The sequence below is a fragment of the Oryx dammah genome, unplaced genomic scaffold (assembly GCF_014754425.2).
Source record: "Oryx dammah isolate SB20612 unplaced genomic scaffold, SCBI_Odam_1.1 HiC_scaffold_26, whole genome shotgun sequence".
Taxonomy (NCBI): Eukaryota; Metazoa; Chordata; class Mammalia; order Artiodactyla; family Bovidae; genus Oryx; species Oryx dammah.
Genome location: NW_024070210.1, coordinates 83,060,066 through 83,087,918, shown reverse-complemented (window position 1 = coordinate 83,087,918; position 27,853 = coordinate 83,060,066). Strand labels below are relative to the sequence as shown.

General features: G+C 39.4%; 1 protein-coding gene and 1 pseudogene across 4 annotated transcripts in view; one reads left to right on the top strand and one right to left on the bottom strand.

Annotated features, from left to right (window-relative positions):
- Positions 1-432: 432 nt before the first annotated feature.
- On the bottom strand, positions 433-1,631 carry LOC120853741 (annotated as a pseudogene).
- A 227-nt stretch (positions 1,632-1,858) lies between these two features.
- The window catches only part of LRRC49 (leucine rich repeat containing 49), a 157,043-nt gene continuing 131,048 nt past the window's right edge, over positions 1,859-27,853 (top strand). The window contains exons 1-8 of one of the 4 annotated variants that reach the window (XM_040227431.1): positions 2,085-2,217; positions 2,289-2,387; positions 2,867-2,923; positions 4,166-4,253; positions 9,447-9,644; positions 9,976-10,078; positions 11,471-11,674; positions 24,165-24,231. In XM_040227431.1, coding sequence (XP_040083365.1) covers positions 9,536-9,644; positions 9,976-10,078; positions 11,471-11,674; positions 24,165-24,231 — 483 coding nt within the window. In that variant the 5' untranslated portion in view covers positions 2,085-2,217; positions 2,289-2,387; positions 2,867-2,923; positions 4,166-4,253; positions 9,447-9,535. Of the gene's footprint in view, positions 2,218-2,288; positions 2,388-2,866; positions 2,924-4,165; positions 4,254-9,446; positions 9,645-9,975; positions 10,079-11,470; positions 11,675-24,164; positions 24,232-27,853 lie in introns of all 4 variants that reach the window. The other 3 variants (XM_040227428.1, XM_040227432.1, XM_040227430.1) reach the window with 3 other exon arrangements.

Here is a 27,853-nt window from a genome sequence, read left to right as displayed (position 1 = left end):
AGGGGCATAATTCCAGGGCATTATATGAAATAATTCAGAAAAGGCTTGGTAGGAAAGAGTATATAGTATGTTCAAAACCAGAAAAGATCAGCATGATTGGTCCACAGTGAGCAACAAAGACCGTGGATTGGAGCAGCACTGCCGTCGCAAGCAGGGGCAAAAAGCATGCAGGAACTTTGTTAATAATTTTATTCTCCACCTTAATAATTGCTGGACGTCATTAAAGGGTTTTAAGCACCCACCCCATGTAGGAAGGAGGTTGGTATTGCAGAAAGTTTCTGTCTGGTGATTGGACCTAAAGAAAAGATTATAGGCTCCTGAGGAAATTAACCTTGGATTGGCTTCCTTGTGCATAAATTGTGAATCTAGACCATATGATCACTTAGGTTTTCTTCAGCTCTAAAATTCAAGAATACCTCTGTATATTCACAACCAGAATGTCAGTTACAGGTCCACTGACTTCTTGGTGAACTCTTCCTAACTCTAAGACTGAACACCTTTTAGATCCAATGAAGAGTCATAAATTAATCTATGTTATGGTGATAGGGCTGAAGTTTGACTAACCCAAAGAAGGCTGAGAAGTTAGGAAGTTGGGAAGAAGGCAGTAGTGACCAGATGCAAAATAAGTGTAATCAATCTTATGAGTACCGAGAAAGTAGGCAGAAAAGAGCAGGATAGGAGAATTCAACTCACTGGAACGATTTAGTTTAAAGGCAGCTAGTCAAGAGGAAGTTTAGGAGGGGGAAGGGATGTCCATCAGCAAAGCCTTATCTTCATCAGCATCTTGCATTCCCATTCCCCCACCATTTTGATGGTATAATTGATCATTCTTGCAGCTTATCATGCAATGATATGCTATGCAGAAAGTTTTAAGTACCTCATTTCTTGAGATTTACTCAAATTAAATCCTTTGTATTTAAAAATTCAGGAGCGGAGAGTGAAGGCTTCTCTATAACGTGAAGGGAAAGAGTGTACGTGTGTGTTTTGGAGAACAGGAGGTAGAAGAAACTATAATTCCAGAGTGTTAATGCTAAATAGGCTCTTGGAGATCACCAATTAACAAAAACCTTCGTGGTGAGGTGATTTTCCCAAGACACTAAGTGGAGGAGCCTAGCCACAGATTGGGGTTCTTGCAAGACCCTCGGGTGGCCTCTCTGGGTGGCCCTTTATCTGTGAAGCCGAAAGCCCTCTTCGTGGGCCAGAGGAGTGTACAGGAGGCTGGCCCTGGGGTAGCCTGGGGCTGCCTGACTGCCTGGGGCTTTCCTCCCTTCCGGGTCGCCCGCTCAGTCTCCCTCTTCTTTCCTCGTAGGTTTCAGCAGGGAGGACACCGGGTGCAAGATGGACGCGGCGCCCGCCACGGGTCTCAGGCGCTCGGAGAAGTGCAGATTCTTCTGGATAACCGAAGAGACATCAAAACAGGCGGGAGCGAAGTGCTCGGAGCAGATGACGGAGCTGTCACTGCCCCGGTACCAGCTGGCCGGCGGCCCCGTACGAAGCGGTCCCACAGCAGCCGCACGGCCCCGTCCTTTGGGGAAGCGAAACAGCAACTTCCCGGACTTGGTGGTGTCGCCGCAGCGGATGGGCACGGCAGGAGCCTCGGGGCTGGGAGCTGCGGCGCTGGGGACCTGCATCCTGAGCACGGCCTCGCTCTCCCAGCGCCCTCACCTGCCGACTCCGTGTCGGCTGCTGCTTCTTTGGCCGCGAGAAAGTGCCAAACTGCGGCCCTACCTTGGAGAGTACCCGGCTTTTGGAGGTCGTTCTCCTTCCAGTAGTCTTCCCCTGAGAGCAGGCAAAGGGATACAAATTTCGCGCGGGCCCAGCTGAGGTGGGAGGTAAAGAGGAACGGACCGGAAGTGGTGGTTGTCATAGCTACCGAGGTGGCCGGCCTCTTCCTCGTTTTCTTCTCCTCTCCACCCTAACGCTCTGTTTTTCTGAAACTGGGAAACTAGAACGAGGAAATGCTGATATTTTGGGCCCCTCAAATATAACCAGAGGCTCTAACGAGTCCATTGACCTGTAGATTTGGGAGAGGACCAGACCGGAAATGGCAGTTTCCATGGTAACTCCCGAGCGGGTTGCCTAGGAGATGACCCCTTTCGGTCTCTCAATCTGTGCTGTAGCGTCATTTCTAAGGCAGATCTAACTGATCTTCTTGGACTGTCTCCTGCCATGATTCCCGGGAAATACCGCTCTGTTTCTGGCCGGGCTGCTAGCAACGTAGGTTGGGTTTCCTACTTTCTCTTGATTTCCATTCGTACCGTCCTTTCTGACTGGCGTCTTTGTCCTAGGTGATGAGCTGTGTTGTTGAGACCAGGACCGCTCAGTCTACTCAAGCTATTGTCTGACCGAGGCTTGAGGTTCCTGGACTGGACCAAGGCACTTGGAGGGTATTTAACATTGTGTGATGGGTATTCAAAGTCTTGTCCAGGATCTACGCTTCCCAGAAGGTGGAGCTGGTCTGCTGTGAAAGGCTAAGCTTCATTTAAATTCCTTTAACTGGTCAATTCCTTTTTTTTTTAATTAAGAAAATATTAACAGGCACCCCCACCTCCTTTACCTGTCTCACTGAGATATTTACTTAGACCTCAAATGGCAGGTGACGAAAGCCTGAAGTGCTAAGTAGAGGGTTAAATTGCAGACATTTTGGAAGGTAAATCACAGTGAAACCTTTTAATTATTAGTTGTAATTTTATTGTTTTCAGCAAATATCCAGAACATGATAATTTACCAGAAACAAACAAAAAGAGAGCATTCTGTTTCATTCTAATTTTTTTTTTTGTTATATCTTTATGTACTGTTTTGGGGAGGAGTGTGTGTGTGTGTATAAGTTAAGAGCATATTTTATGGTTTAATTTTTACATTGTAGGTGAACTGTGGGCTTCATCTGGTTATTCAAACATCATCGCTTCCTGAAAAAAGCAAAGTAAGATTCAAGCAGATTTGTATTTAGATTGAATATAAATTGTTTTCTATTCTGCACAAATAGTATGATTTAAAGAGCAGAGTCTAAACTGGAAAATTTAAGTATATTTACTTTGGTCTCTACTTTGAAGCTAATTTTTATTTTTTGCCTACCCAAATCCAACTAGTAGTTACCAAAGAGAGGGAAGGGGGAGGGGCAAATTAGGGGTATAGGATTAAGTGATAAAAAATATTATGTATAAAATAGATAAGCAAGAAGGATATATTGTATATCTCAGAGAATTATAACCATTATTTCATAATAACTTTTAATGGAGTATAATCTATAAAAGTACTGAATCACAACATCGTGTATCTGAAACTATTATAGTATTATAAATCAACTGTACATCAGTTAAGAAAAATCAAAGCAAAACCAAAAAAAAACCTCACCTCCTTTACAAACTGAATCTTATTTTATCAATTGCAAGAGGTAAGATGGGTTTCTTTTTTTTTCTTTTTTGACATTTAAGCATTTCTTAAATCAGGATCCTTCTTGAAACTGATGGCAGATCATATTATTATTTTAATTGGGAAACTTTTTCTTAGTAGTGGGTAAAATGATGGCATGTTTTACTACTGATAGAATCTTATATTAGATAAAATGTGATAATTTGGGGTCCCATATCTACCATTCCAGAAAAAATTGATTAGCAGTGGAAGTTTTTTAGGCCTAATGAGATTTAGAAATTAAGACTTGAGCATTCTTTTCCCTCCAAAATTTGCCCATATTCTCCCTGAGATTTCCTTAATTTCTGACTTTTGAGTTGATTTTTGAGATACACACGCTTTCTTACCCTCATGTCACCTGGGCACTCAGATATACTTACCCATCTCCCACACAACTGTGTCTCAAGACACAACACAAATTTTTCTTCTTTGACCAAGTTGGACACCTTCAACTGGCACAATTCAGGTTTTTCCTAAAAAGTTTTAAAATAGATGTTACTGGAGGAATTCTTAAATGAAGGACAAAGAAGCTGTGGTACATATATACAATGGAATATTACTCGGTTATAAAAAAGAATGAAATAATGGCATTTGCAGCAACATGGATGGACCCAGACATTGTCATACTGAGTGAAGTAAGTCAGACAGAGAAGGACAAATATCATATGATATCACTTAAATCTAGAGTCTAAAAAGGCATGAATGAATTTATAAAACATTCTCTGAATGTTGTGTCTTAAATAATGTTTTTTAGGTTGAATTCAAGCTAAATAGAGAAACGCCATCATTCCCTGGTCGACTCTTACAACATGACCTTGAAAGAAACTACTCAAGTAGACAAGGTATTGTCAGAGAATAGAGATCAGATATGATTTATCATCTTTAAGTAATATTGTTTAATAATATTGAATTTCTGGATCCAAATAGAGTTCAATTAATGATGACGTTATTCATTGGTTACCAAATTCATTGGGCATTTGTTTAAATCAGAATTGATTTTATGTACACAACATAGGTTATTTCTAATATAGGAAAAACTGTCATATTTTAGTTTGGAGTGGGCTATACACAAGAGAATTAGAAAGAATCTACCAAATAATGTCTTAGAACTAGGAAAAATAGCTAATTAGTGAGGGTAAGACTATGGGAACACATATTTAGTAATTAAGGACACTGGAAAGAATGGAAAGTCGGGAGTAGAAAAGAAGCTATCTCTTTCCCTCACTAACATATATAATTATAGAATTATATCAGAGGGCTTTGACATTTGTGTGCATCATGCAAGATCTTATTAGGAATGCAGATTCTTAGTGCTTCCCTCGTCCCCTTCCCCATTGTGACTTTGTAGGTCTTGGGTGGGATTTGGAAAAGTGTGTTTTAATAACTTCTCAAGAGACTCTGATGGATGTGGTTTGTGGATCACCCTTTGAAAAATAGCCTCATATGATCTGGTTATATTTCTGAAATGTATTGTTCAATTAAAGGAGAAATCTTCTTTAGAATTTTGAGTTGTTACTTCAGTTCAGTTCAGTCGCCCAGTCGTGTCTGACTCTTTGCAACCCCATGAATTGCAGCACGCCAGGCCTCCCTGTCCATCACCAACTCCCAGAGTTCACTCAAACTCATGTCCATCGAGTTGGCGATGCCATCCAGCCAGCTCATCCTCTGTCGTCCCCTTCTCCTGACCCCAATCCCTCCAAGCATTAGAGTCTTTTCCAATGAGTCAACTCTTCGCATGAGGTGGCCAAAGTATTGGAGTTTCAGCTTTAGCATCTGTCCTTCCAAAGAAATCCCAGGGCTGATCTCCTTCAGAATGGACTGGTTGGATCTCCTTGCAGTCCAAGGGACTCTCAAGAGTCTTCTCCAACACCACAGTTCAAAAGCATCAATTCTTCAATGCTCAGCCTTCTTCACAGTCCAACTCTCACATCCATACATGACTACTGGAAAAACCATAGCCTTGACTAGATGGACCTTTGTTCACAAAGTAATGTCTCTGCTTTTTAGTATGCTGTCTTGGTTGGTCACAACTTTCCTTCCAAGGAGTAAGCATGTTTTAATTTCATGGCTGCAGTCACCATCTACAGTGATTTTGGAGCCCCCCAAAATAAAGTCTGACACTGTTTCCACTGTTTCCCCATCTATTTCCCATGAAGTGATGGGACCAGATGCCATGATCTTCGTTTTCTGAATCTTGAGCTTTAAGCCAACTTTTTTACTCTCCTCTTTCACTTTCATCAAGAGGCATTTTAGTTCTTTTTCACTTTGTGCCATAAAGGTGGTGTCATCTGCATATCTGAGGTTATTGATATTTCTCCCGGCAATCTTGACTCCAGCTTGTGTTTCTTCCAGTCCAGCGTTTCTCATGATGTACTCTGCATAGAAGTTAAATAAGCAGGGTGACAATATAGAGCCTTGATGTACTCCTTTTCCTATTTGGAACCAGTCTGTTGTTCCATGTCCAGTTCTAACTGTTGCTTCCTGACCTGCATATAGGTTTCTCAAGAGGCAGGTTAGGTGGTCTGGTATTCCCATCTTAGTTGTCAACAATTGTTAGCTCTCTGTAATGTACTAGTGTTAAGCACTGCAGAATACTTACATACAGTACTGTCCTCATCTAGGAATTATTGTATGAGAAGGATAATCGGTATAGGCCTCTCTAGCTTGTTCATCTTACATGAACACGTGGCAATTTTGAATATTAGCTTCTTTTTTTGTTCTGTAATTTTTAGACTTTCCTCTTGGGCCCAGCTAATCTGACATCACTTTTCTGTTTCCTATGTCTTGAATTCTTCTCTTGGTCAATTGCTGGACATGACATCAACCTAACCACTGTTCCACAGTGCAGACAGCGTCTGTCTTCCCTTCTTTGGTTCAGTTCAGTACATATCTATTGAGTATGTTTTGTGTGCCAGACACTGTATTAGGCTCAGAGCTATAGATGTGAACCTGAAAATTTTCAAGTAGAATTTTCTTGTGTTTACATTGTGAACTTCCTTTACATTTTTGATAATAACTCTTAAATTTGTTTTCTGACTCGTGAGCCAAACTTAAATACTTTTCCCAAGGTATTCTTGAGTTAGAGGATGAAGTTGGTAGACAGATTTGTGTATGTCTGGCTGAATAAATTTATTTTAGTGTTTAAGCATTTCTAAATATTTGCTAATGAGGAAATAGTATAGAAGCACTGAATTTTGTGAATCTGAAAGATGAATAAAGTCTTATACATAAATAATGACCTGTAAAATACAAATTAATTCCTTAGGGAAAAATAAACCGATTTTTTTCATTAAAATATGTTATTCAAAATCATTCTCTCTAAAATTTGTACCTGATTGTTTCCAAATGTGCCTCCTTCCTAGTTCCAGGCAGTTTTTGCAAAGAAGGCCTCACAGTGTGTAGCTGTTTTCTTGACTTCTGTACTCACTGTTCTTCCTCCAAAGGCACAAAACTTTGGAAAAATTTTAAGTAGCAGTTTATCAGGAAAAATGAGGGAATCTCTATCTAATAAACTGCATTTTGAAAGTGAATTATTATAATTAATTTTACTTCATTTCATATTTTTTATGTTTTTCAAAATTAATTGAACATACCCCATAAATTAACCAGTGGTACTCTCAGCCCAAAGTTAACATACTCTTTGTTTTAGTTAGGCTACTTGGTCTTAAACTTGGTATATGATTTCTTTTGGGCATTTTATATTAATGTTAAGAGTTAAGCCCTATATCCTTGAAATTTTGTAAGAGTCAGGGATTGCTATACACTAAAATCTCATTTCCAGACCTTAATTGATTAAATCCCTTGAATAAAAATGCCAAAATATGTATATAGAGAGGAAGAGGTAGTGCTTGACTCTTAAGATCATGATGAATCATGAAAAATACAAAATCAGGATTTTGATTGCCAACACAGTCTTAAAGACAAGGCTGAGTGGACAAGCATGTGAACATGTACTGTATTATCCATCTATCCAGCCAACCATCTGTCCATCCCCCTGCCCATCTCTCTGTCCATCTTTCTCTCTATCCATCCACTCACCCATCCTTCTCATCTATCCCTCCATCCATCATATATTTAGGGTGTGGTGTAGTAAAGACTTATACCAAATATATACCATTATGCCTTTAAACACTTTGGGATTCTAATTATGAAAGAATTCATTCAGAATTTTTATACTAAAATGCAAATATTTCTGATGTTTTTTTTTTAACAGAAATAACATTCACAAAACAGATTTCTGATTAACTCTCAGTAAATTGGAAAATCAGTTAATGATTGCCTACTGAATTTAGATTCTGAAAAGAATATAAAGAGTATAAAATGAGCTCCATTTCTCCAGGAGCTTATAAATTTAATTAGGAAGACAAAAGCTATTATTTGGTACATTAAATAGTGATATATGAAATTACCAACAACAGGAAATATTTCAATTAAAATTTTGCTTTAAGGCGGGATGCAACAGTCCACATATATATATGTTTGGGTGTTTGATACATACATCTACTGTATGTATATGTGTGTGGGTGTTTATTGTGGATGTTTTGACTGCAGATCATTCTGGTCCCCAGTTGTTTAGAGGGTCTTGTTTGTGTATTTTAAGGCCTTTCTATCTCATCATTCTTGTATTCTGCTATTTATTGTAAGATGTATGTCATACTGATCATGATAGTAAACTCATCATGCAGATCGTGATTTTGACTTCTGTGTGTAATAAGAGGTGGCAAGAGGGCGGATGAAGTTCCTTTATTCACTGACTGTAAGTGAAATTTACTCCTTGATTATTGCCTCTACATCCCAAGTCTTATTAAATTTAAATGTGCTTTCTAAATTGAGCACTGGCTTGAAGCCTTAACAAAGTAATTTTAAAAACCTAACTCTGACACTAACGAGGGAAATCAAGATTGTTTATTGTTTGGAGTTTTTCCTTTATTATTTTTAGCTGACCAGTTAATCCTTAATCAGTTGATCCTTACTCTAGTTTTTGTTTTTTTAACTATTCAGTTTTTGATTTCCAAATCAGTTTACTGACTTATCGTTGCTTGGGTATTTTGCTAGCAACTGGTCCTGTCACAAGACCAGTTCATTTATGAACATGATCTTTGTTCTGAATGCTTGTACTCTAGAACATCATTGTTATTTATCTTGATATTTCATGATATTCAGAAAAGTGGGGTGTGAACACTAGTATTTTGTTCAATAAGCCAGGTATGTGCACTTTGGTGCACATATCTCGCACACCTGGAGAAGTTAGCCAATACCATTGCTTTACAGCTATTTACTATGATATGTGTGGAACTTGATTTTAAGATGGGCTCCCAAAGAATGATAGCTTCCTGTATTTAGGTTCATCTTTTTGTCTTATCAGTCAGTTTAAGCAGTAAAATTCTGTGGCACTTTAGGTTCTATTTTATTGCTTTTTGCTTCCATCAACATCGGTTGCTGCTTTCAGGAAATTTTCTCTTGGTAGAAGAAAATAGTTTCTTCTGGTGTTCAAATTGGTACCTTTGACCCATTTCTCAAGTCTTACTTCATTTCTGGAGCCTCTCAGCCTCTTTTATTAACTAGTCTACATTCTTCTAGGTCTTTAGAATATATCTTAATATCCACCTCCACTGAAACCCATCTGTGATCTTCTTTAAGTGAAAAATAACCAGACACATTTATGTGTGAATATATAAATAGGTATTGTTTTTTTATTCTGTGTTTTGTGCATGTTGTTCTGTACAGTTTATTACTTTCATATGCCCACTAGATTGAAAGCTACTTAATAGAAGGGTCAACATCAGACCATCAGCTTATAAATCTCATAGGGGTGTCAAATACCTGTCAGACCCTAACTAAAAACCTAACTGCAAATATACAAGATTTATTGACTCCACTTTGGTCTCTGCAGTATTCTCTACCAATAGTAGCTGAACATACAAAGAAAAAAGGATGATTCGAGGTTTACATTTGCTACCCAAAACTACTTTCTCTATATTTCTCTAAAGTCATGTACTGTGTAGCTTTGTGATAAATTTTTTGATATTTTGAAGGAGATGGAAGAGTAATAAGTCCTTCGCCTCATAATAAATCATCCTGCATCTCATCCACAACAAATGTGACAGAACTATGTGGGCTGGAGATGAAAACTGCCACGAGCTCCTTATCAGCATTTGGAGATTGTTCCATTCAGACACCTTCAAAGTCCAGAATCCGGCAGGGCTGTCATAGTGCTGGCCCAAATGTATCTGGTAATGAGGGAACTATCATCTCAGTTACAAGAGAGTTAAGATATAGTATTAGGAGTCAGGATTATAAGGGATAAATGTAGCACTAGCATAGTCCTGTACTTTCAACCAATCTACAAGGCAAGGGAGAAATTATTTGATATGTATAGAACACGTAGTTTAGACCTGAGGAGGAACAAGCTGAACTTTAGTTTCAAATACAGATAGCTACAGAAGCTGTGTTTTCTAGAAAGGATATTGGTAGGTGCCAAAGTTCTCCAAATATAAGGTGATTTTAGTTTCAAAATCTGAAAGATTTTTCTTATTCAAGTAATTTGTATATTATTTTTAATAGGTGATCATATTAATTTGGTGAGCTCATCAATGCCTTCATTTCCCATTCTCCAACGTTCTTCTGAAGAGAAAATTCTTTACTCAGACAGGTTGACCCTAGAAAGGTGAGGACAACTTATTTAATTTTTTTGACTAGATAATATATAGACATAGTACAAGATTTGAAAGGTATAAAAGTCTCTCTTCCTCCCCCTTGTTTTTCAGCTGTTTAGTTCTCCTACCTAGGTATAATCACTGTTGCCAATTTTAAATTTATCCTTCCAGGAGTATGAAGAGAAATTTTATATCTGTGGAATGTAAAGGAGCTTGACTACACTCCAAGAGTCCTATAGAGGTTCTAAAATATGACATCGATAAAAATGGGTTTTAGGATAGGAAGAAAACTTCACAATATGCTCCTCCACCGGGCTTCTCAGCACTCTTCAGTTGAGTCCCCTTTTACCTGATCGACCTCACCTGCTCCTGGTCTGGCCTTCGCTCACCCTGCTGCTGCACACCTGCTCCTTGAATATGCCAAGAGTGCTTAAACCTCACGAGTTTTGCACTTGCTGTTCCCTCTGCCTGGAATGCTATTTTACCATGTATCAGTAGGCTCACTTTCTTACCTCCATCAGATCTTTCCTCCAATGTCACCACCTAGGGATAGCCCTCCCTGCCCCGACTCTCCAAAGCAGCAACTCCTTCAACCCTGACAGTTCCAGCACCTTTCTCTGCTTTTTCTTCTCAGCACGTATCACCCTCTCACATATTAAGTATTTAACTTAGCACATTTATTGTCGTTCATTGTTTGTCTCCTCCGAGTAGAATGTAAACTCTACAGACATGGGGAGTTTTGTTCAGTTCTGTATCCCCAGCACCTAAAACAAAGCCCCGTACAAAATAAACCCTTAACAAATTTTGAATGAATACATGTGTTTAGGACTTAATCCCTGTCTTTAAATCTAGAAAAGTATCTGCAGTAGAATGATGGATGAAGGATTTCAACCTTCCCTTAGCGTTATAACCAGCAGAGAAACCTTCTCTGCAGAGAAACCTCTGCTGTGCATACCTTTAGCTCAGCAGTACATATCTAACAGCAAGGCGTTAAGCAAACTTTCTAGCTTAGCAATGCCTGAGCAGTGTTTATCTCAGTTAATGGCAAGCGCATTTCTCTGGTTATGTGACATGGTTCCTTGAATCATCTCAATCTTTCCCACAGAAGGCAATTACACTGAGTGTTTTCTGATGGTTAACTTTATATGAAATAATTAATACTGGAGTTTTTTTTAATACTATGAGCGTTAGACTTAATTTTAATATCTACCCTTGCCAAAGTATATCAGTTTTTATATGAGTGATTTACAATTAGATCTAGAATGCTTGGTTCATGAAGGCAAAACGTGGTTCTGTTTTTCTTCTTCTCATGGCATGGGCACACAAAGATACTATTATTAATATTCTTGAGAAGAGGCAGACTGCTGAATCAGAACCTTACTAACTTTAAACATGTTTTCTAGGCAGAAGCTGACCGTGTGTCCTATTATTGATGGGGAAGAGCACCTTCGTCTCCTGAACTTTCAGCACAATTCTATAACTCAGATCCAGAATATCTCCAATCTGCAGAGGCTAATATTCTTGGATCTATATGATAATCAGATTGAAGAAATTAGTGGACTTTCTACTCTGAGATCTCTCCGTGTCCTTCTGTTGGGGAAAAACAGGTAATCATTATAGATCAGTCACTGTTTGTTATACTTAGGACTAACGTTGAGTCCTCCTGTGGTCTCTAGATGGCAACTCAACACTGAATAATACTTAAGAACCTAACAGACTAATGTTTTTGAAAGACTGTTTGATTGGATTAAGATTCATTTGTAATCTGTTTTATGAGTTTCATATTGACAGTTATTCAAACCAAATAACATTTATTGAAAGTGAAAGTCACTAAGCCATGTCTGACTCTTTGCCACCCCATGGACTATACTGTCCATGGCATTCTCCAGGCCAGAATACTGAAGTGGGTAGCCTTTCCATTCTCCAGGGCATCTTCTCAACCCAGGGATTGAACCCAGGTCTCCCGCATTGCAGGTGCTCTCTTTACTGTCTGAGCCACCAGGGAAGCCGAAGTTGTGTCCGACTCTTTGTGACCCCATGGACTGTAGCCCACCAGGCTTCTCTGTCCAAGGGATTCTCCAGGAAAGTATACTGGAGTGGGTTGTCATGCCCTCCTCCAGGGTATCTTCCCAACTCAGGGATCAAACCCACGTCTCTTATGTCTCCTGCGTTGGCAGGTGGCTTCTTTACCACCAGCGCCACCTGGGAGGCCCAGACGTTTATTAAGTGCATATTATTTCCATTGCTTTCCAGAGCCGTATCATATGTGGGAGTAAACAACAGACTTTGGCCTTTATGTTTTTTTCGGCTATATTTTAAATATGGGTATTCACATTAAGCTTATGTGTTTCACTTATGATTCTTCTCAGTGCTTAACTAAGGGTGGGCATTTGATACTTTGTGACTGTCAAATTATAGTCAGCTATCTGTATCCAGTTTTTCATCCACAGATTCAACTGAGGATCGAAAAACACTTGAAAAAAATATTCCAGAAAGTTCCAAAAAAGTAAATCTTGAATTTACTGTGTTCCTGGAGACTATTTATGTAGCATTTACATTGTGGTACATATTATGAGTAGTCTAGAGATGATTTAAAGTCTACATATACTCTGCCATTTCACATAAGGGATTTTAACACTTGCAGATTTTGATACTGATCCTGCCCAAAACAGATACCCTATGTCCAAGGGCAAAGGAGAAGCCCTAGCAAGACAGTTCAGTTCAGTTCAGTCCCTCAGTTGTGTCTGACTCTTTGCGACCCCATGGACTGCAGCACGCCAGGCATCCCCGTTACCAACTCCCGGAGTTTACTCAAACTCATGTCCATCGAGTCAGTGATGGCATCCAACCATGTCATCCTCTGTCATCCCCTTCTTCTCCTGCCTTCAATCTTTCCCAGCATCAGGATCTTTTCATATGAATCAGGTCTTTGCATCAGGTGGCCAAAGTATTGGAGTTTCAGCTTCATCATCAGTCCTTTCAATGAATATATAGGACTAATTTCCTTTAGGATGGACTGGTTGGATCTCCTTGCATTCCAAGGGACTCTCAAGAGTCTTTCCCAGCACTACAGTTCAAAAGCATCAAATCTTCAGTGCTCAGCTTTCTTTATAGTCCAAATTTCACATCCATACATGACTACTGGAAAAACCATAGCTTTGACTAGATGGACCTTTGTTAGCAAAGTAGTGTCTCTGCTTTTTAATATGCTATCTAGGTTGGTCATAACTTTTCTTCCAAGGAGCAAGTGTCTTTTAATTTCATGGCTGCAGTCACCATCTGCAGTGATTTTGAAGCCCAAGAAAATAAAGTCTGCCACTGTTTCCACTGTTTCTCCATCTGTTTGCCAGGAAGTGGTGGGACCAGATATCTTAGTTTTCTGAATGTGACTTTTAAGCCAACTTTTTCACTCTCCTCTTTCACTTTCATCAAGAGACTCTTTAGTTCTTCTTTGCTTTCTGCCATAAGGGTGGTGTCTGCCATAAGCAAGACAGTAGGAGGGGCAAAATTGCATTTAGAATCAAACCCGTTACCCTCCAGAGATCCTCAGAGGGCTCAAACAAACCTATGTGTACCAGAACCTAGAGACCCCACAGAGACTGAGCCAGAACTGTATTTGAGTGTCTCTTGCAGAGGTACGGGTCAGCAGTGGCCTGCCACAGGGGCAGGGGCTCTGGGTGCAGCAGACCTGGGTACGGCATAAGCCCTCTTGGAGGAGGTCGCCATTAACCCCCCTGCAGAGCCACCAGAACTTACTCAGGACTGGGGAAACAGACTCTTGGAGGGCACAAACAGAACCTTGTATGCACCAGGACCCAGGAGAAAGGAGCAGTGACTCCATAAGAAACTGACCCAGACTTGCCTGTCAGTGTCCAGGAGTCTCTGACAGAGGCGTGGGTTGGCAGTGGTCTGCTGCAGGGTCGGGGGTACTGAGTGTGGCAGTGCGGGCACAGGACCTTTTGAAGGAGGTTCCCATTATCTTCATTACCTCCACCATAGTTGACCTCAGGTCAAACAACAGGGAGGGAACACAGCCCTGACCATCAACAGAAAATTGGATTAAAGATTTACTGAGCATGGCCCTGCCCATCAGAACAAGACCCAGTTTCCCCTCAGTCAGTCTCTCCCATCAGGAAGCTTCCATAAGCCTCTTATCCTTCTCCATCAGAGGGCAGACAGATTGAAAACCACAATCACAGAAAATTAACCAAACGGATCACATGGACCACAGCCTTGTCTAATTCAATGAAACTATGAGCCATGCCATGTAGGGCCACCGAAGATGGACCAGTCATGGTGGAGAGTTCTGACAAAACATGGTCCACTGGAGAAGGGAATGGCAAACCACTTCAGTATTCTTGCCTTGAGAACCCCATGAACAGTATGAAAAGGCAAAAAGATAGGATACTGCAAGATGAACTCCCCAGGTCAGTAGGTGCCCAATATGCTATGGAAGATCAGTGGAGAAATAACTCCAGAAAGAATGAAGAGACAGAGCCAAAGCAAAAACAATACCCATTGGTGGTTGTGGCTGGTAATGGAAGTAAACTCTGATGCTGTAAAGAGCAATATTGCATAGGAATGTGGAATGTTAGGTCCATGAATCAAGGCAAATTGGAAGTGGTCAAACAGCAGATGGCAAGAGTAAGCATTGACATTTTAGGAATCAGTGACCTAAAATGGACTGGAACGGGTTAATTTAATTCAGATGACCATTGTATCTACTACTGTGGGCAAGAATTCCTTAGAATTGGAGTAGCCATCATGGTCAACAAAAGAGTCCGAAATGCAGTACTTGGATGCAATCTCAAAAATGACAGAATGATCTGTTTGTTTCAAGGCAAACCATTCAATAGCACAGTAATCTAAGTCTATGCCCTGACCAGTAATGCTGAAGAAGCTGAAGTTGAATGGTTCTATGAAGACCTTCAAGACCTTCTAGAACTAACACCTCCAAAAGATGTCCTTTTCATTATAGGGAACTGGAGTGCAAAAGTAGGAAGTCGAGAGATACCTGGAGTAACAGGCAAATTTGGCCCTGGAGTACAAAATGAAGCAGGGCAAAGGCTAACAGAGTTTTGTCAAGAGAACACACTGGTCATAGCAAACATCCTCTTCCAACAACACCAGAGAAGACTCTATATATTGACATCACCAGATGGTCAACACTGAAATCAGATTGATTATATTCTTTGCAGCCAAAGATGGAGAGGCTCTATACAGTCATCCAAAACAAGACCAGGAGCTGACTATGGCTCAGATCATGAACTTTTTGTTGCCAAACTCAGACTTAATTTGAAGAAAATAGGGAAAACCGCTAGACCATTCAGGTATGACCTAAATCAAACCCCTTATGAGTATACAGTGGAAGTGACAAATAGATTCAAGGGATTAGATCTGATAGAGTGCCTGAAGAAGTATAGACAGAGGTTCATGACATTGTACAAGAGGCAGTGATCAAGACCATTCCCAAGAAAAAGAAATGTAAAAAGACAGTATGGTTGTCTGGGGAGGCCTTACAAATAGCTGAAAAAAGAAGAGATGCTAAAGGCAAAGAAGAAAAGGAAAGATATAAGCATCTGAATGCAGAGTTCCAAAGAATAGCAAGGAGGGATAAGAAAGCCTTCCTCAGTGATCAATGCAAAGAAATAGAGGATAAAAATAGAATGGGAAAGACTAAAGATCTCTTCAAGAAAATTAGAGATACCAAGGGAACATTTCATGCAAAGATGGGCACAATAAAGGACAGAAATGATATGGACCTAACAGAAGCAGAAGATACTAAGAAGAGGTGGCAAGAATACACAGAACTGTACAAAAAAGATCTTCATGACCTAGACAATCACTATGGTGTGACCACTCAGCTAGAGCGAAACATCCTGGAATGTGAAGTCAAGTGGGCCTTAGGAAGCATCACTACAAACAAAGCTAGTGGAGGTGATGGAATTCCAGTTGAGCTATTTCAAATCCTGAAAGGTGATGCTGTGAAAGTGCTGCACTCAATATGCCAGCAAATTTGGAGAACTCATCAGTGGCCACAGGACTGGAAAAGGTCAGTTTTCATTCCAATCCCAAAGAGAAGCAGTGCCAAAGAATGCTCAAACTACCACACAATTGCACTCATCTCACATGCTAGCAAAGTAATGCTCAAAATTCTCCAAGCCAGGCTTCAACAGTATGTGAACTGCGAACTTCCAGATGTTCAAGCTAGATTTAGAAAAAGCAGAGGAACCAGAGATAAATTGCCAACATCCATTGGGTCATCGAAAAAGCAAGAGAGTTCCAGAGAAACATCTATTTCTGCTTTATTGACTATGCCAAAGCCTTTGACTATGCTGCTGCTGCTGCTAAGTTGCTTCAGTCGTGTCCGACTCTGTGCAACCCCATAGACGGCAGCCCACCAAGCTCCCCCATCCCTGGAATACTCCAGGCAAGAACGCTGGAATGGGTTGCCATTTCCTTCTCCAGTGTGGGAAAGTGAAGCCGCTCAGTCATGTCTGACTCTTAGTGACCCCATGGACTGCAGCCCGCCAGGCTCCCCTGTCCACGGGATTTTCCAGGCAAGAGTACTGGAGTGGGTTGCCATTGCCTTTGACTGTATGGATCACAACAAACTGTGGAAAATTCTTCAAGGAGATGGGAATACCAAACCACCTGACCTGCCTCATGAGAAGTCTGTTTGCAGATCAAGAAGAAACAGTTAGAACTGGACATGGAAAAACAGACTGGTTCCAAACAGGAAAAGGAGTACATCAAGGCTGTGTACTGTCACCCTGCTTATTTAACTTATATGCAGAGTACATCATATGAAATGCCAGGCTGGATGAAACACACACAAGTTGGAATCAAGATTGCCAGGAGAAATATCAATAACCTCAGATATGCAAATGACACCACCCTTATGGCAGAAAGTGAAGAAGAACTAAAGATCCTCTTGATGAAAGTGAAAGAGGAGAGTGAAAAAGTTGGCTTAAAGCTCAACATTCAGAAAATGAAGATCATGGCATCTGGTCCCATTACTTCATGGCAAAAAGATGGGGAACAATGGAAACAGTGATAGACTTTATTTTCTTGGGCTCCAAAATCACTGCAGATGGTGACTGCAGCCATGAAATTAAAACACACTTGCTCCTTGGAAGAAAAGCTATGACCAACCTAGATAGCATATTAAAAAGCAGAGACATTACTTTGTCAACAAAGGTCCATCTAGTCAAATCTACGGTTTTTCCAGTAGTTATGTATGAATGTGAGAGTTGGACTGTAAAGAAAGCTGAGCGCCTAAGAATTGATGCTTTTGAACTGTGGTGTTGGAGAAGACCCTTGAGAGTCCCTTGGACTGCAAGGAGATTGAACCAGTCCATCCTAAAGGAAATCAGTCCTGAATAAGGACTGATGCTGAAGCTGAAACTCCAATACTTTGGCCACGTGATGTGAAGAACTGACTCACTGGAAAATACCCTGATGCTGGGAAAGATCGAAGGCAGGAGAAAGGGATGACAGAGGATGAGATGGTTGGATGGCATCACTGACTTGAGGGACATGAGTCTGAGCAAGCTCCGTGAGTTGGTGATGGACAAGGATGCCTGGCGTGCTGCAGTCCGTGGGGTTGCAGAAAGTTGGACACAACTGAGTGAACTGAGATTTTGATGTCTATTGAGAACCAATACCCTGCTGATATTTAGTGATACTGATTATTGTTCAGATGATATTTTCAGTGTGTTTTTAATATTATATCTTATGTGAACTTCCCCAGTTCCCTTTAAAAGAATCTATTGTGTAGTTCAGTTCACTTCAGTTGCTCAGTCGTGTTTTTTTATATTATGAAGTTTAGATATAGCATTATATCTAAGCTTGGTTTCTCTCCTCCCTATTCCTTCCCAATCCCCACAGCATGGACTTTGAATTTTTATTCTCACTGTCTGATGATAATTAATCTAAAATACTTTTTTCAAGATTACACACCAGTGTTCTAGGTTCTTGTCTATTCTCTGTGGTTTCTTGAAAGTTCCCATCAGTGTAGTTTATCAACCACAGTTGGCTCAAGTGTTAAGCTAAGCATTATGGTAGCATGAGGGAATTTAGAGGAATTACAGGATCATAGAGTATTAGAATTTGGAGTGAACTCAGAGATCAGTGATCAGCTCCCTTATTTACAGATGAAGAAATGAAGATATAAAGTGACTTTTGCAGGGTTACATATGCCTCTGGAGTATGCCACCAGAGCATTCACTTCAATAAAGTGAGGCATAAAAGAAACTTTTCATATATTTGAGGCATTTCCTCATAGGTGTTCCTGATTGTCTCTCCCAGAGACTTCTTCACTAGTTTCTGATCCTTGGAGTTTCTGATTTGTTTATCTAGCTTCCATTTATTCTTTAGTATCATGGCTTTTAGGTCCTTCTTTTAGTCCTTGAGTAAGTAGACTTTGTTTGTTTTTGTTTTCTTGCAGTTTTATTAAGATATAATTGACATACAGCACTGCATAAGTTTAAAGTATATAGCATAATGGTTTTTGAAAAGAACTTTTATATTTTCTATTGGAGCATAATCAGTTAACAGTGTTTGATAGTTTCAGGTGAACAAAGGGACTCAATCGTACATATACATATACATTCTCCCCAAAATGATTTGACTTATATACATCATGAAGTGATTATCACAACAAGTTTAGGGAATATTCATCATTTCATATATAGATACAAAATGAAAGAGATAGAAAACTTGTTTCCTTGTGATGAGAACTCAGGATTTACTTTGTTAACAACTTTCACTTATAACATACAGTAGTGTTAATTACATTTATCATATTGCCAATATCTGATGGATCATTGAAAAAGCAAGAGAGTTCCAGAAAAACATCTATTTCTGCTTTATTGACTATGCCAAAGCCTTTGACTATGTGTATCACAATAAACTGTGGAAAATTCTGAAAGAGATGGGAATACCAGACCACCTGACCTCCCTCTTGAGAAACCTGTATGCAGGTCAGGAAGCAGCAGCTAGAACTGGACATGGAACAACAGACTGGTTCCAAATAGGAAAAGGAGTACGTCAAGGCTGTATATTGTCACCCTGCTTATTTAACTTATATGCAGAGTACATCATGAGAAATGCTGGGCTGGAAGGAGCACAAGCTGGAATCAAGATTGCCAGGAGAAATATCAATAACCTCAGATATGCAAATGACACCACCCTTATGGCAGAAAGTGAAGAAGAACTAAAGATCCTCTTGATGAAAGTGAAAGAGGAGAGTGAAAAAGCTGGTTTAAAGCTCAACATTCAGAAAACGAAGATCATGGCATCTGGTCCCATCACTTCATGGCAGATAGATGGGGAAACAGTGGAAACAGTGGCTGACTTTAGTTTTGGGGCTCCAAAATCACTGCAGATGGTGATTGCAGCCATGAAATTAAAAGATGCTTACTCCTTGGAAGGAAAGTTATGACCAACCTAGACAGCATATTAAAAGGCAGACACATTACTTTGTGAACAAAGGTCCGTCTAGTCAAGGCTATGGTTTTTCCAGTAGTCATGTATGGATGTGAGAGTTGGACTATAAAGAAAGCTGAGCATTGAAGAATTGATGCTTTTGAACTGTGGTGTTAGAGAAGACTCTTGGGAGTCCCTTGGACTGCAAGGAGACCAGTCCATCCTAAAGGAGATCAGTCCTGGGTGTTCATTGGAAGGACTGATGTTGAAGCTGAAATTCCAATACTTTGGCCACTTGATGCGAAGAGCTGACTCATATGAAAAGACCTTGATTCTGGGAAAGATTGAGGGCAGGAGAAGGGGATGACAGAGGATGAGATGGTTGGATGGCATCACCGCCTCAATGGACATGAGTTTGGGTGAACTCCGGGAGTTGGTGATGGACAGGGAGGCCTGGCGTGCTGTGGTTTATGGGGTTGCAGAGTCAGACATGCATGCCGGAGCGACTGAACTGAACTGATTGTACATTGTATCCCTAGTATACTTATTTGTCTCATAATTGAAAGTTTGTATCTTTTGATTGCCTTCATCCAGTTCCCCCTCCTCTCACCTATTCCCTGCCTCTGGTAACCACAAATCTGCTTTCTTTTCCAATTTTTTTTGTTTATGAATATAATCAACCTCTAAATCTCTGTTAGTTCCTGTTATACAACATAGTGATTTGATATTTCTATACACTTCAAAGCGATCACCACAGTAAGTCTAGTTACCATCTCTCACCAAAGATATTACATAACTATTGACTATATTCCTCACACTATACATTTCATACCCATGACTCATTTATTTTGCAAATGGTAATTTGTGTCTCTTAATCTCCCTCACCTATTGCTTTCTCACTACCCCCTCTGGCAACCACCTGTTTGTTCTCTATAACCATTTCTGTTTTCTTGTGTTTTTTGGTTTCCACATATTAGTGAAGTCATATGGCATTTTGCCTTTCTCTGTCTGATGTATTTCAGATAGCATTATACCTGCCAGGTCCACCCATGTTGTTGCAAAAGGCAAGATTTCCATGTTTTTTTATGGCTGAGTAATATTCCATGTGTATATACACTACATCTTCTTTATCGATTCAGCTACTGATGGGCACTTGAGTTGCTTCCATATTGTGGCTATTGTACATAGTGCTGCAATGAACATAGGGGTGCACGTATCTTTTTAAGTGGTGCTTTTCTCTTCAGATATATACCCAGAAATGGAACTTTTGTTTCATATAGTAGTTCCGTGGTAGATTTCTTTAGAATTATTTCTCTATGGCTGAGCTGTCTTCACTGCTGGGCACAGACTTTCTCTAGTTGCAGCGCGTGGGGGCTTCTGTTTGTTGTGGTGCAAGGGCTTCTCCTCGTGGCGGTCTCCCTGGGTGTGGAGCACAGGCTCTGGGCATGTGTGCTTCAGTAGTTGCAGCACATGGCCTTCACAGCGTGGGGTCAGTGGTCGTGGCGCACAGGCGTGGTTGTCCCATGGTGTGTGCTGTCTTCCTGCACTAGGGATCAAACTGTGTCCCCTGCATTGGCAGGCAGATTCTTAACCACTGAACCAACAGGGAAGTCCCGTATTTCAAATTTTTGGAGGAATTTCCATAACATTATCTATAGTGGCTGCGCCAATTTATATTCCCATCAACAGTGCACGAAGGTTTTCTTTTCTCCACATTCCTGTCTCTTCTTTTCAGTTTATCTGGCTTCTTGGAAATATATATATATATATTTAATATTTTGTTCTTTGAAGATACAAGCCTGTCTTTCTATTCCTCCATCTGTTTTTTGTTTACTTTTGCTCACACTTTATTTTTCACATAAAAAAGTGGCTATTAAATAGCTCTGAAACTTTTAGTGTTCTGGAGTAAAAAAAAAAAATGTGTCAGAAGACTACTTTCCTGTTCAGTTCAGTTCAGTTCAGTTCAGTCGCTCAGTCATGTCTGACTCTTTGCGACCCCATGAATCGCAGCACACCAGGCTTCCCTGTTCATCACCATCTTCCGGAGTTCACTCAGACTCATATCCATCGAGTCCATGATGCCATCCAGCCATCTCATCCTCTGTCGTCCCCTTCTCCTCCTGCCCCCAATTCCTCCCAGCATCAGATTCTTTTCCAATGAGTCAACTCTTCGCATGAGGTGGCCAAAGTACTGGAGTTTCAGCTTTAGCATCATTCCTTCCAAAGAAATCCCAGGGTTGATCTCCTTCAGAATGGACTGGTTGGATCTCCTTGCAGTCCAAGGGACTCTCAAGAGTCTTCTCCAACAGCACAGTTCAAAAGCATCAATTCTTTGGTGCTCAGCCTTCTTCACAGTCCAACTCTCACATCCATACATGACCACAGGAAAAACCATAGCCTTGACTAGACAGACCTTAGTCGGCAAAGTAATGTCTCTGCTTTTGAATATACTATCCAGGTTGGTCATAACTTTTCTTCCAAGGAGTAACTGTCTTTTAATTTCATGGCTGCAGTCACCATCTGCAGTGATTCTGGAGCCCCCCAAAATAAAGTCTGACACTGTTTCCACTGTTTCCCCATCTATTTCCCATGAAGTGATGAGACCGGATGCCATGATCTTTACTTTCCTCATTCTCCCAAATTGCATATTTTTGAAGTATTAGTACAAGCAATTGTGACCCCTAACATATTCCTCCTGTTCTCCAGTCAGCTGACTTTGTCACAGCAAGGAGCCTGTGAGCCTTGAAGATGCAAATCTATACTGAGGCAGTACTTTAGTGGTTATTAGGCAAACTGGCTGAGGATTGCTGAAGAAGAGAGAAACACATCCACCACCCTGTCTCCTTGTGTTTGTTTTGGGTGACTCGTTGCCCCCTGCTGGTTAAATCAATAACACTTACTCCCTCGCACATCTCAAAGCACTGCAGTCTTTGAGTCCAAGGCAGTGGAACCACGTATGACAATCCAGTGCAACCATATGCCTTTAAATTCAAGCAGAACCAAAAAAGATTTCCATTCCAAAGATAGAAAGATCCTGCTCAGCTTCCATACGTGAAGTTTACATTGCTACCAAAGAACTCCCAACCCCTCTATACTACTTTGCTGTTGAAGTTCTTCCCGTCTAACTCTTCTACTTTCTATATCCTCTGTTTACCTTTGTGAGATCTTCTGGTACCCTGATGTTCACAGGCTCATGACCAGAACTTCTCTGGGTTTTCTTGTGATCACCCAGTTCTATAGATAACATAATTTTCCACTAGACCCTTGAATTCCATATTCCTTTCCTTTTGATTTCTTGAAGTATCTCACTTAAGGATTTGTCTTTGACACCTGAGAAGCCAGGCCTCCTATAGATCCTGTAGTGGGGTCCTTATTCTAACATTAGCACATAATGTGGCCTGCAGAGACAAGCTGCGGTGTGTCCCTAGAGGTCTGTAGTTGCTGAGTGATGAGTGAGCCTTGTCTTTTTCTGGTTCACTTCTATTTGATGGGAGAATTTCTTTTTAATAAATGCTTTCAGGTCACATTGATATCTTACTAGTTTTCTACAAGTTAGTATATAACTTACAGAGTTTGGGCTCTAGTCAGTTGTAAATAGATGATCCTTAGGTAGGTTTGTTGACAGTGCTCTGATACAACACTGGAAGGACAGTCATTCACCCCTTTGCCTGTTTCCAAGCATTGGTTATCAGCACTGAATACACCAGTCTATACTCACATGTAAGTTTTAAAACTTGGTTTTTATGTGCTGTTTTTTACTCGAACATATTTTATTATTTTGGCTTCCCTGGTGGCTCAGACAGTAAATAATCCATGTGAGCGAGGAGAGAGGTGTGAGAGAGGAGACCGAGAGGCGGGTTTTGGTCCTAATGGAGTAGTGTGGGCAGGGGGTGGTGTGGAGAGAGGAAGAATAGTCACACTGCAATAGGACATAATAGGTGTATGATAAATATTTTTATAAATTAAACTGGATTGGTAATACAGTTCTGGATTTGGCTATGATGTGAGTGATGGAAAGGAAGAGAGAGCTTTTTTTCGATAGGGTCACCTGAAAAGGCTGCTCTGAGATGTTTGAGCCAAGACTTGAATATTGGGAAGGAATGAACCGTGTAAAGTTCTGATGAAAGAACATTAAGGAAGAAGGAAAAGCAAGGGTAAACACCCTAAGGCAGAAATGAATTTGTCAAGTTAGAGATAGCAAGAAAGCCCCTTTGGCTGGAACAGAGTGAGTGGGTAAGCCTGAGAAGGAGATAAGCCATGGAAGGAGATAAGCTAAAGAAAGAGTCAGCCAGGCAGTTTAGGGCCTTGAGGACTGAGGTGAGGGATTTACGTTGTATTCTAAGGTGAAGGAAATTGCCTTGAGTAAGTGCTTTGTGCTAAAGTTCCTAGAAGTAGAATTGTTCTTTCCTAAAGATAGCACTTTTAAGCTGTCTTTGGAACATTTCCCCCAGTGGGACTGCATCTTTACCATTACAATTAAATCAATGGAGATATGTTTTTAAATATAGATAATTATATACAATCTCTCTGTGTGTATATGTATTTCTGTGTCTATATCTATCTATCTGGAGAGAAAGAATAAATTAAAATAAGTTAAACCTTAGACTGTTTTTATTTGCAATAGATGTGATACATCTGTATTTCCATTCTGCTTATTCTAATTTTCAGAATTAAGAAAATTTCAAATCTGGAGAATCTAAAGAGCTTAGATGTTTTGGACCTTCATGGAAATCAGGTATTGTTAAAGCCCTTTTGTAACTTACTTTTTTGAAAAAGCTCTAGGAAATTTGGCATAGAAGTTTTAATAATTATACTTGTGTTGAATTTTTCCAGAGTTACTTTACTGATTCACTGAAATTAGCTGTGGTATTAAGGTGTTAAGTCTATGTACATGAATTTCTCAACAGCAAATGACAGATAAGATATAAAACATTTAGAATTCTTGTAGTTATGCCTATTTTGTTTCTTATTTAGTCTTTTATTAACTTAATAGCTAACCTCAAACCAAGAACTAGAATATTACTATTGATTTTCTTCTACCTAAGTGTTCCTTCTTTATTCCAAATTACCACTATTCTGGATTTCACATTTATCATTCCTTTGTGGGTGTTTTTAGTTGGTTTTATCACATATACATGTGTCTAAATAATACATTGTTTAGTAGTATTGTCTTTTAACTTTAAGAAGGTGTCACAGTATATGTTGTCATCTAATGTTTGCTTTTTTGATAGAGCATTATGTTACTGAGATTTATCTATTTTGATTATGTAGTTGTAGTTTATGTTTATTGTTATATGTTCCATGGTTTGATTATACAAAAACATTTTTTCTCCATTTTATTATCGATAGACATTTGGGTTGATTCCTTTTTGTTTGCTTGTCTTTTTGTTTTGTTTCCTACTCGGATAACACTTCTAAGAACATTCTTATATATGTTTCTCCCATACATTATATTACTCTAGGGTATACTCCTATGAGTAGAACTGATGGGTCATAGGTTATTTAAATGTCTAACTTTAAAAGATAATGCCAAATTGTTTTCCAAAGTGATTGTACCAGTTTATACTCCCACCAGTAACACATAATAGATCCTGTTGCTTCATTTCTTTTTCAGCATTTGGAATTGTCATACTTCTTAATTTTTGCCAATTGAATTGGTGTAAAGGGGTGACCCCTCATGGTCTGGATTTATATTTCCCTGATTACTGTATAACCTGGGATCATTGTCCTGTTTGATCAGTTTATCTACCCATATATTTGTCTGTCTAATTGGTGTCTGCTTTGTTATGTTCCCCTCCTTATTTTCTCTCTCAGAGCATCTTGGCTGTTTTTTTTACCTCTTGCTCTTACATTTAAATTTTAGTCTTTTCAATATGAATACTTATTTCTAAATACCTACATGAGCTACATACTCATGCAGAAGGTAAAACCTCTCCTGAGGTGGCAAGTGTACTTTGTGGGATGATCTGGGAGTCCCTGCCTGTTAAGAACAAGGTTTTCCACTTGCAGTTGGTCAGACATAAACCTCAGTGTAATCTCTCTGGGTGCTCTAATAGCTGTTAATGCCAAGCGTTTTGTTGAAAACTGAATGTTATTAATAAAACCATGATAGATCTGGATAGGCCACATTAGCTAGTGGCTGGGGTCAGCTAGCGGCTGGGGTCCCAGCTCCATCTGTATGTCTGCCCATATGTGCACACAGAGGGAAAGTTTTTGATGGCCTAGGAACTATCCAGCCCTGCAGGCTGGTTAGTGTCTTTCTAGTAGAGAGAAAGTTAGCCTTTTATTAATAGTTAGATGTTGGTAGAAGGGAAGAAGAATTAAAGTGTTTGTCAGTAAGAGAATATCATATACAAAAGCACTGAGATTAAAAACAACATGGTAAGTATTTTTTTACTGCTAGAGAATTCAGCACATGTTGGGGGATGGTGAGAGATGAGACAAAAGAGATAGATATAAGGCCAGATTGTGGAGTGCTTTATTTGCAGTACTAAGAAATTGCTATTTTGTCTTTATTTATCCCACTATTTTAACTATTGTCCATAAGTATAAGTGAAACATTTTATGGTAGCAATATTTTTCCTAAGTTTATTTTAAAATGTATAAGCATTTATGTGTTTTCATATGATAATATACTTTTAAGAATTCATGGGCATTACCCAAGATCTCTATAAGAGCAACTGGTAAATGAATAACATATCACTTGATCTATATATCTTGTATAGGGATTATTTACCAGCATTATGTTGATTAAAAATGCTCTATTCCTTGTTAACTGACCTATATTATGTGTTCTGTAATTCCAGCATGTATGTGATAGTCTGTGTATTAAAATTAAATATTTATACCACACAAATTATTTCTCAAGATTCTGTGAATACAAGAAAGAAATTTTAAGTGAAAAATCTTAGTCTTATTTCAAATATTTAACTCCAATAAGCAAAAATTTGGAGTATTTCAAGGCAAAGATAGTCTTAGTGACTAAAAAGTCAGGGGATGTTTCAACTCAAGTTGAAACAATGTGCAACTCTAAAAGAAATAGCATCAGATAGTTTAAAAACTAAAAGACTATTAAGTGAATATTTTTTATAGTTTGAATTTACTTCCATTGGAAATAATAATGATACATGGTATACATTGTAAAATGAAATGTAACTGGTCTTTTGATGTGCAAACATTGGGAGGAATAGTGATAGTGTTCAAGAAACAGATTGGGGAATGGAAAGAGAGGGGAGGCGAAACTGGAGGTAGAGAACAGTTGAGAGACAAATTCAATAATCCTTGTGAGAAGTGACTTAGAGCAATAACAATAGAGGTGTAACAAAAGGACAGATTGGATAAACAGTTAAGTAAAAACATTAAGATTTAGCAATTGATTGTATGTGAGTAGTAGAGAATACAGAGGAATATGGGAGACTGATTCTTAATTTACAACCTAGATTTTTTTTTTTTGTCTACCAGAAAATGTTCTCCTGTTGAATGCTCGCTTTAACATGGACGCAAACATGCTTCAAGAAGAATCTGTTCTTTCAGTGACATCTTTTCCTTCAGGGAGAGCTTGCCCTTTCTGTGATTGCTCGCCTGAAAGCAGACATCTTTCTTTTCAGTGTTGTTTAATAGGAAGGTCATCTTTATCCAGATAGAGCAATCTGGGTCACTCTTATACACATACAAAAGACTGGAGTATCAGCTTTCCTAGGTGTATTAAGAAGCTTTCCTGTCTACCTTAAGACCCTCTCTGATCAGTGTGACCTAAGGTTAAGCTTTTGAACATTCCTATCATCTCTTCTTCTTGCTGTGAAATTTATTAACTGATGAAGAACTCTGCTCTCACTATATACCACCTTTTGCTTGAAGATTCTGTCATTTGCTCTACTCCTGTGACTTTGTCCATGGCTGCAACAGAGTAACAAATTTTATTCTATTGGAGATGTTCCACCCAATTCTGCCATGTCAGTTTGCAAACCAAGAAATTAAACAACATCCCCAGTGATTTTTTTAAATTACAGATTTATACCTAATATGAATTAACAACATTTCTTTTCAGAGTCACCAAACTAAAAAGGGACTCTAAAATGTAGGCATCCTAATTGTAAGTCCCACCAGGACCAGATGAAATTGGAGAAAGGTAGTTTTCTAAAAGAAGTGCTCCAGGATTATTAGCAGAAGGGGAAAGACATCATACACAGGTCATGTGCCCCTTCATTCTGTGTATTTATCTTTCTTGAGTTCAGAGAAGTTTTAAAATATATACATGTATATATTTAGATATTGCTTTTTCATATACCTATTTCTGTTTTTTTTTTTAGTATTTTAGTAGAATTTCTCAAGCTTATGTTGATATTACTGATTTCCTA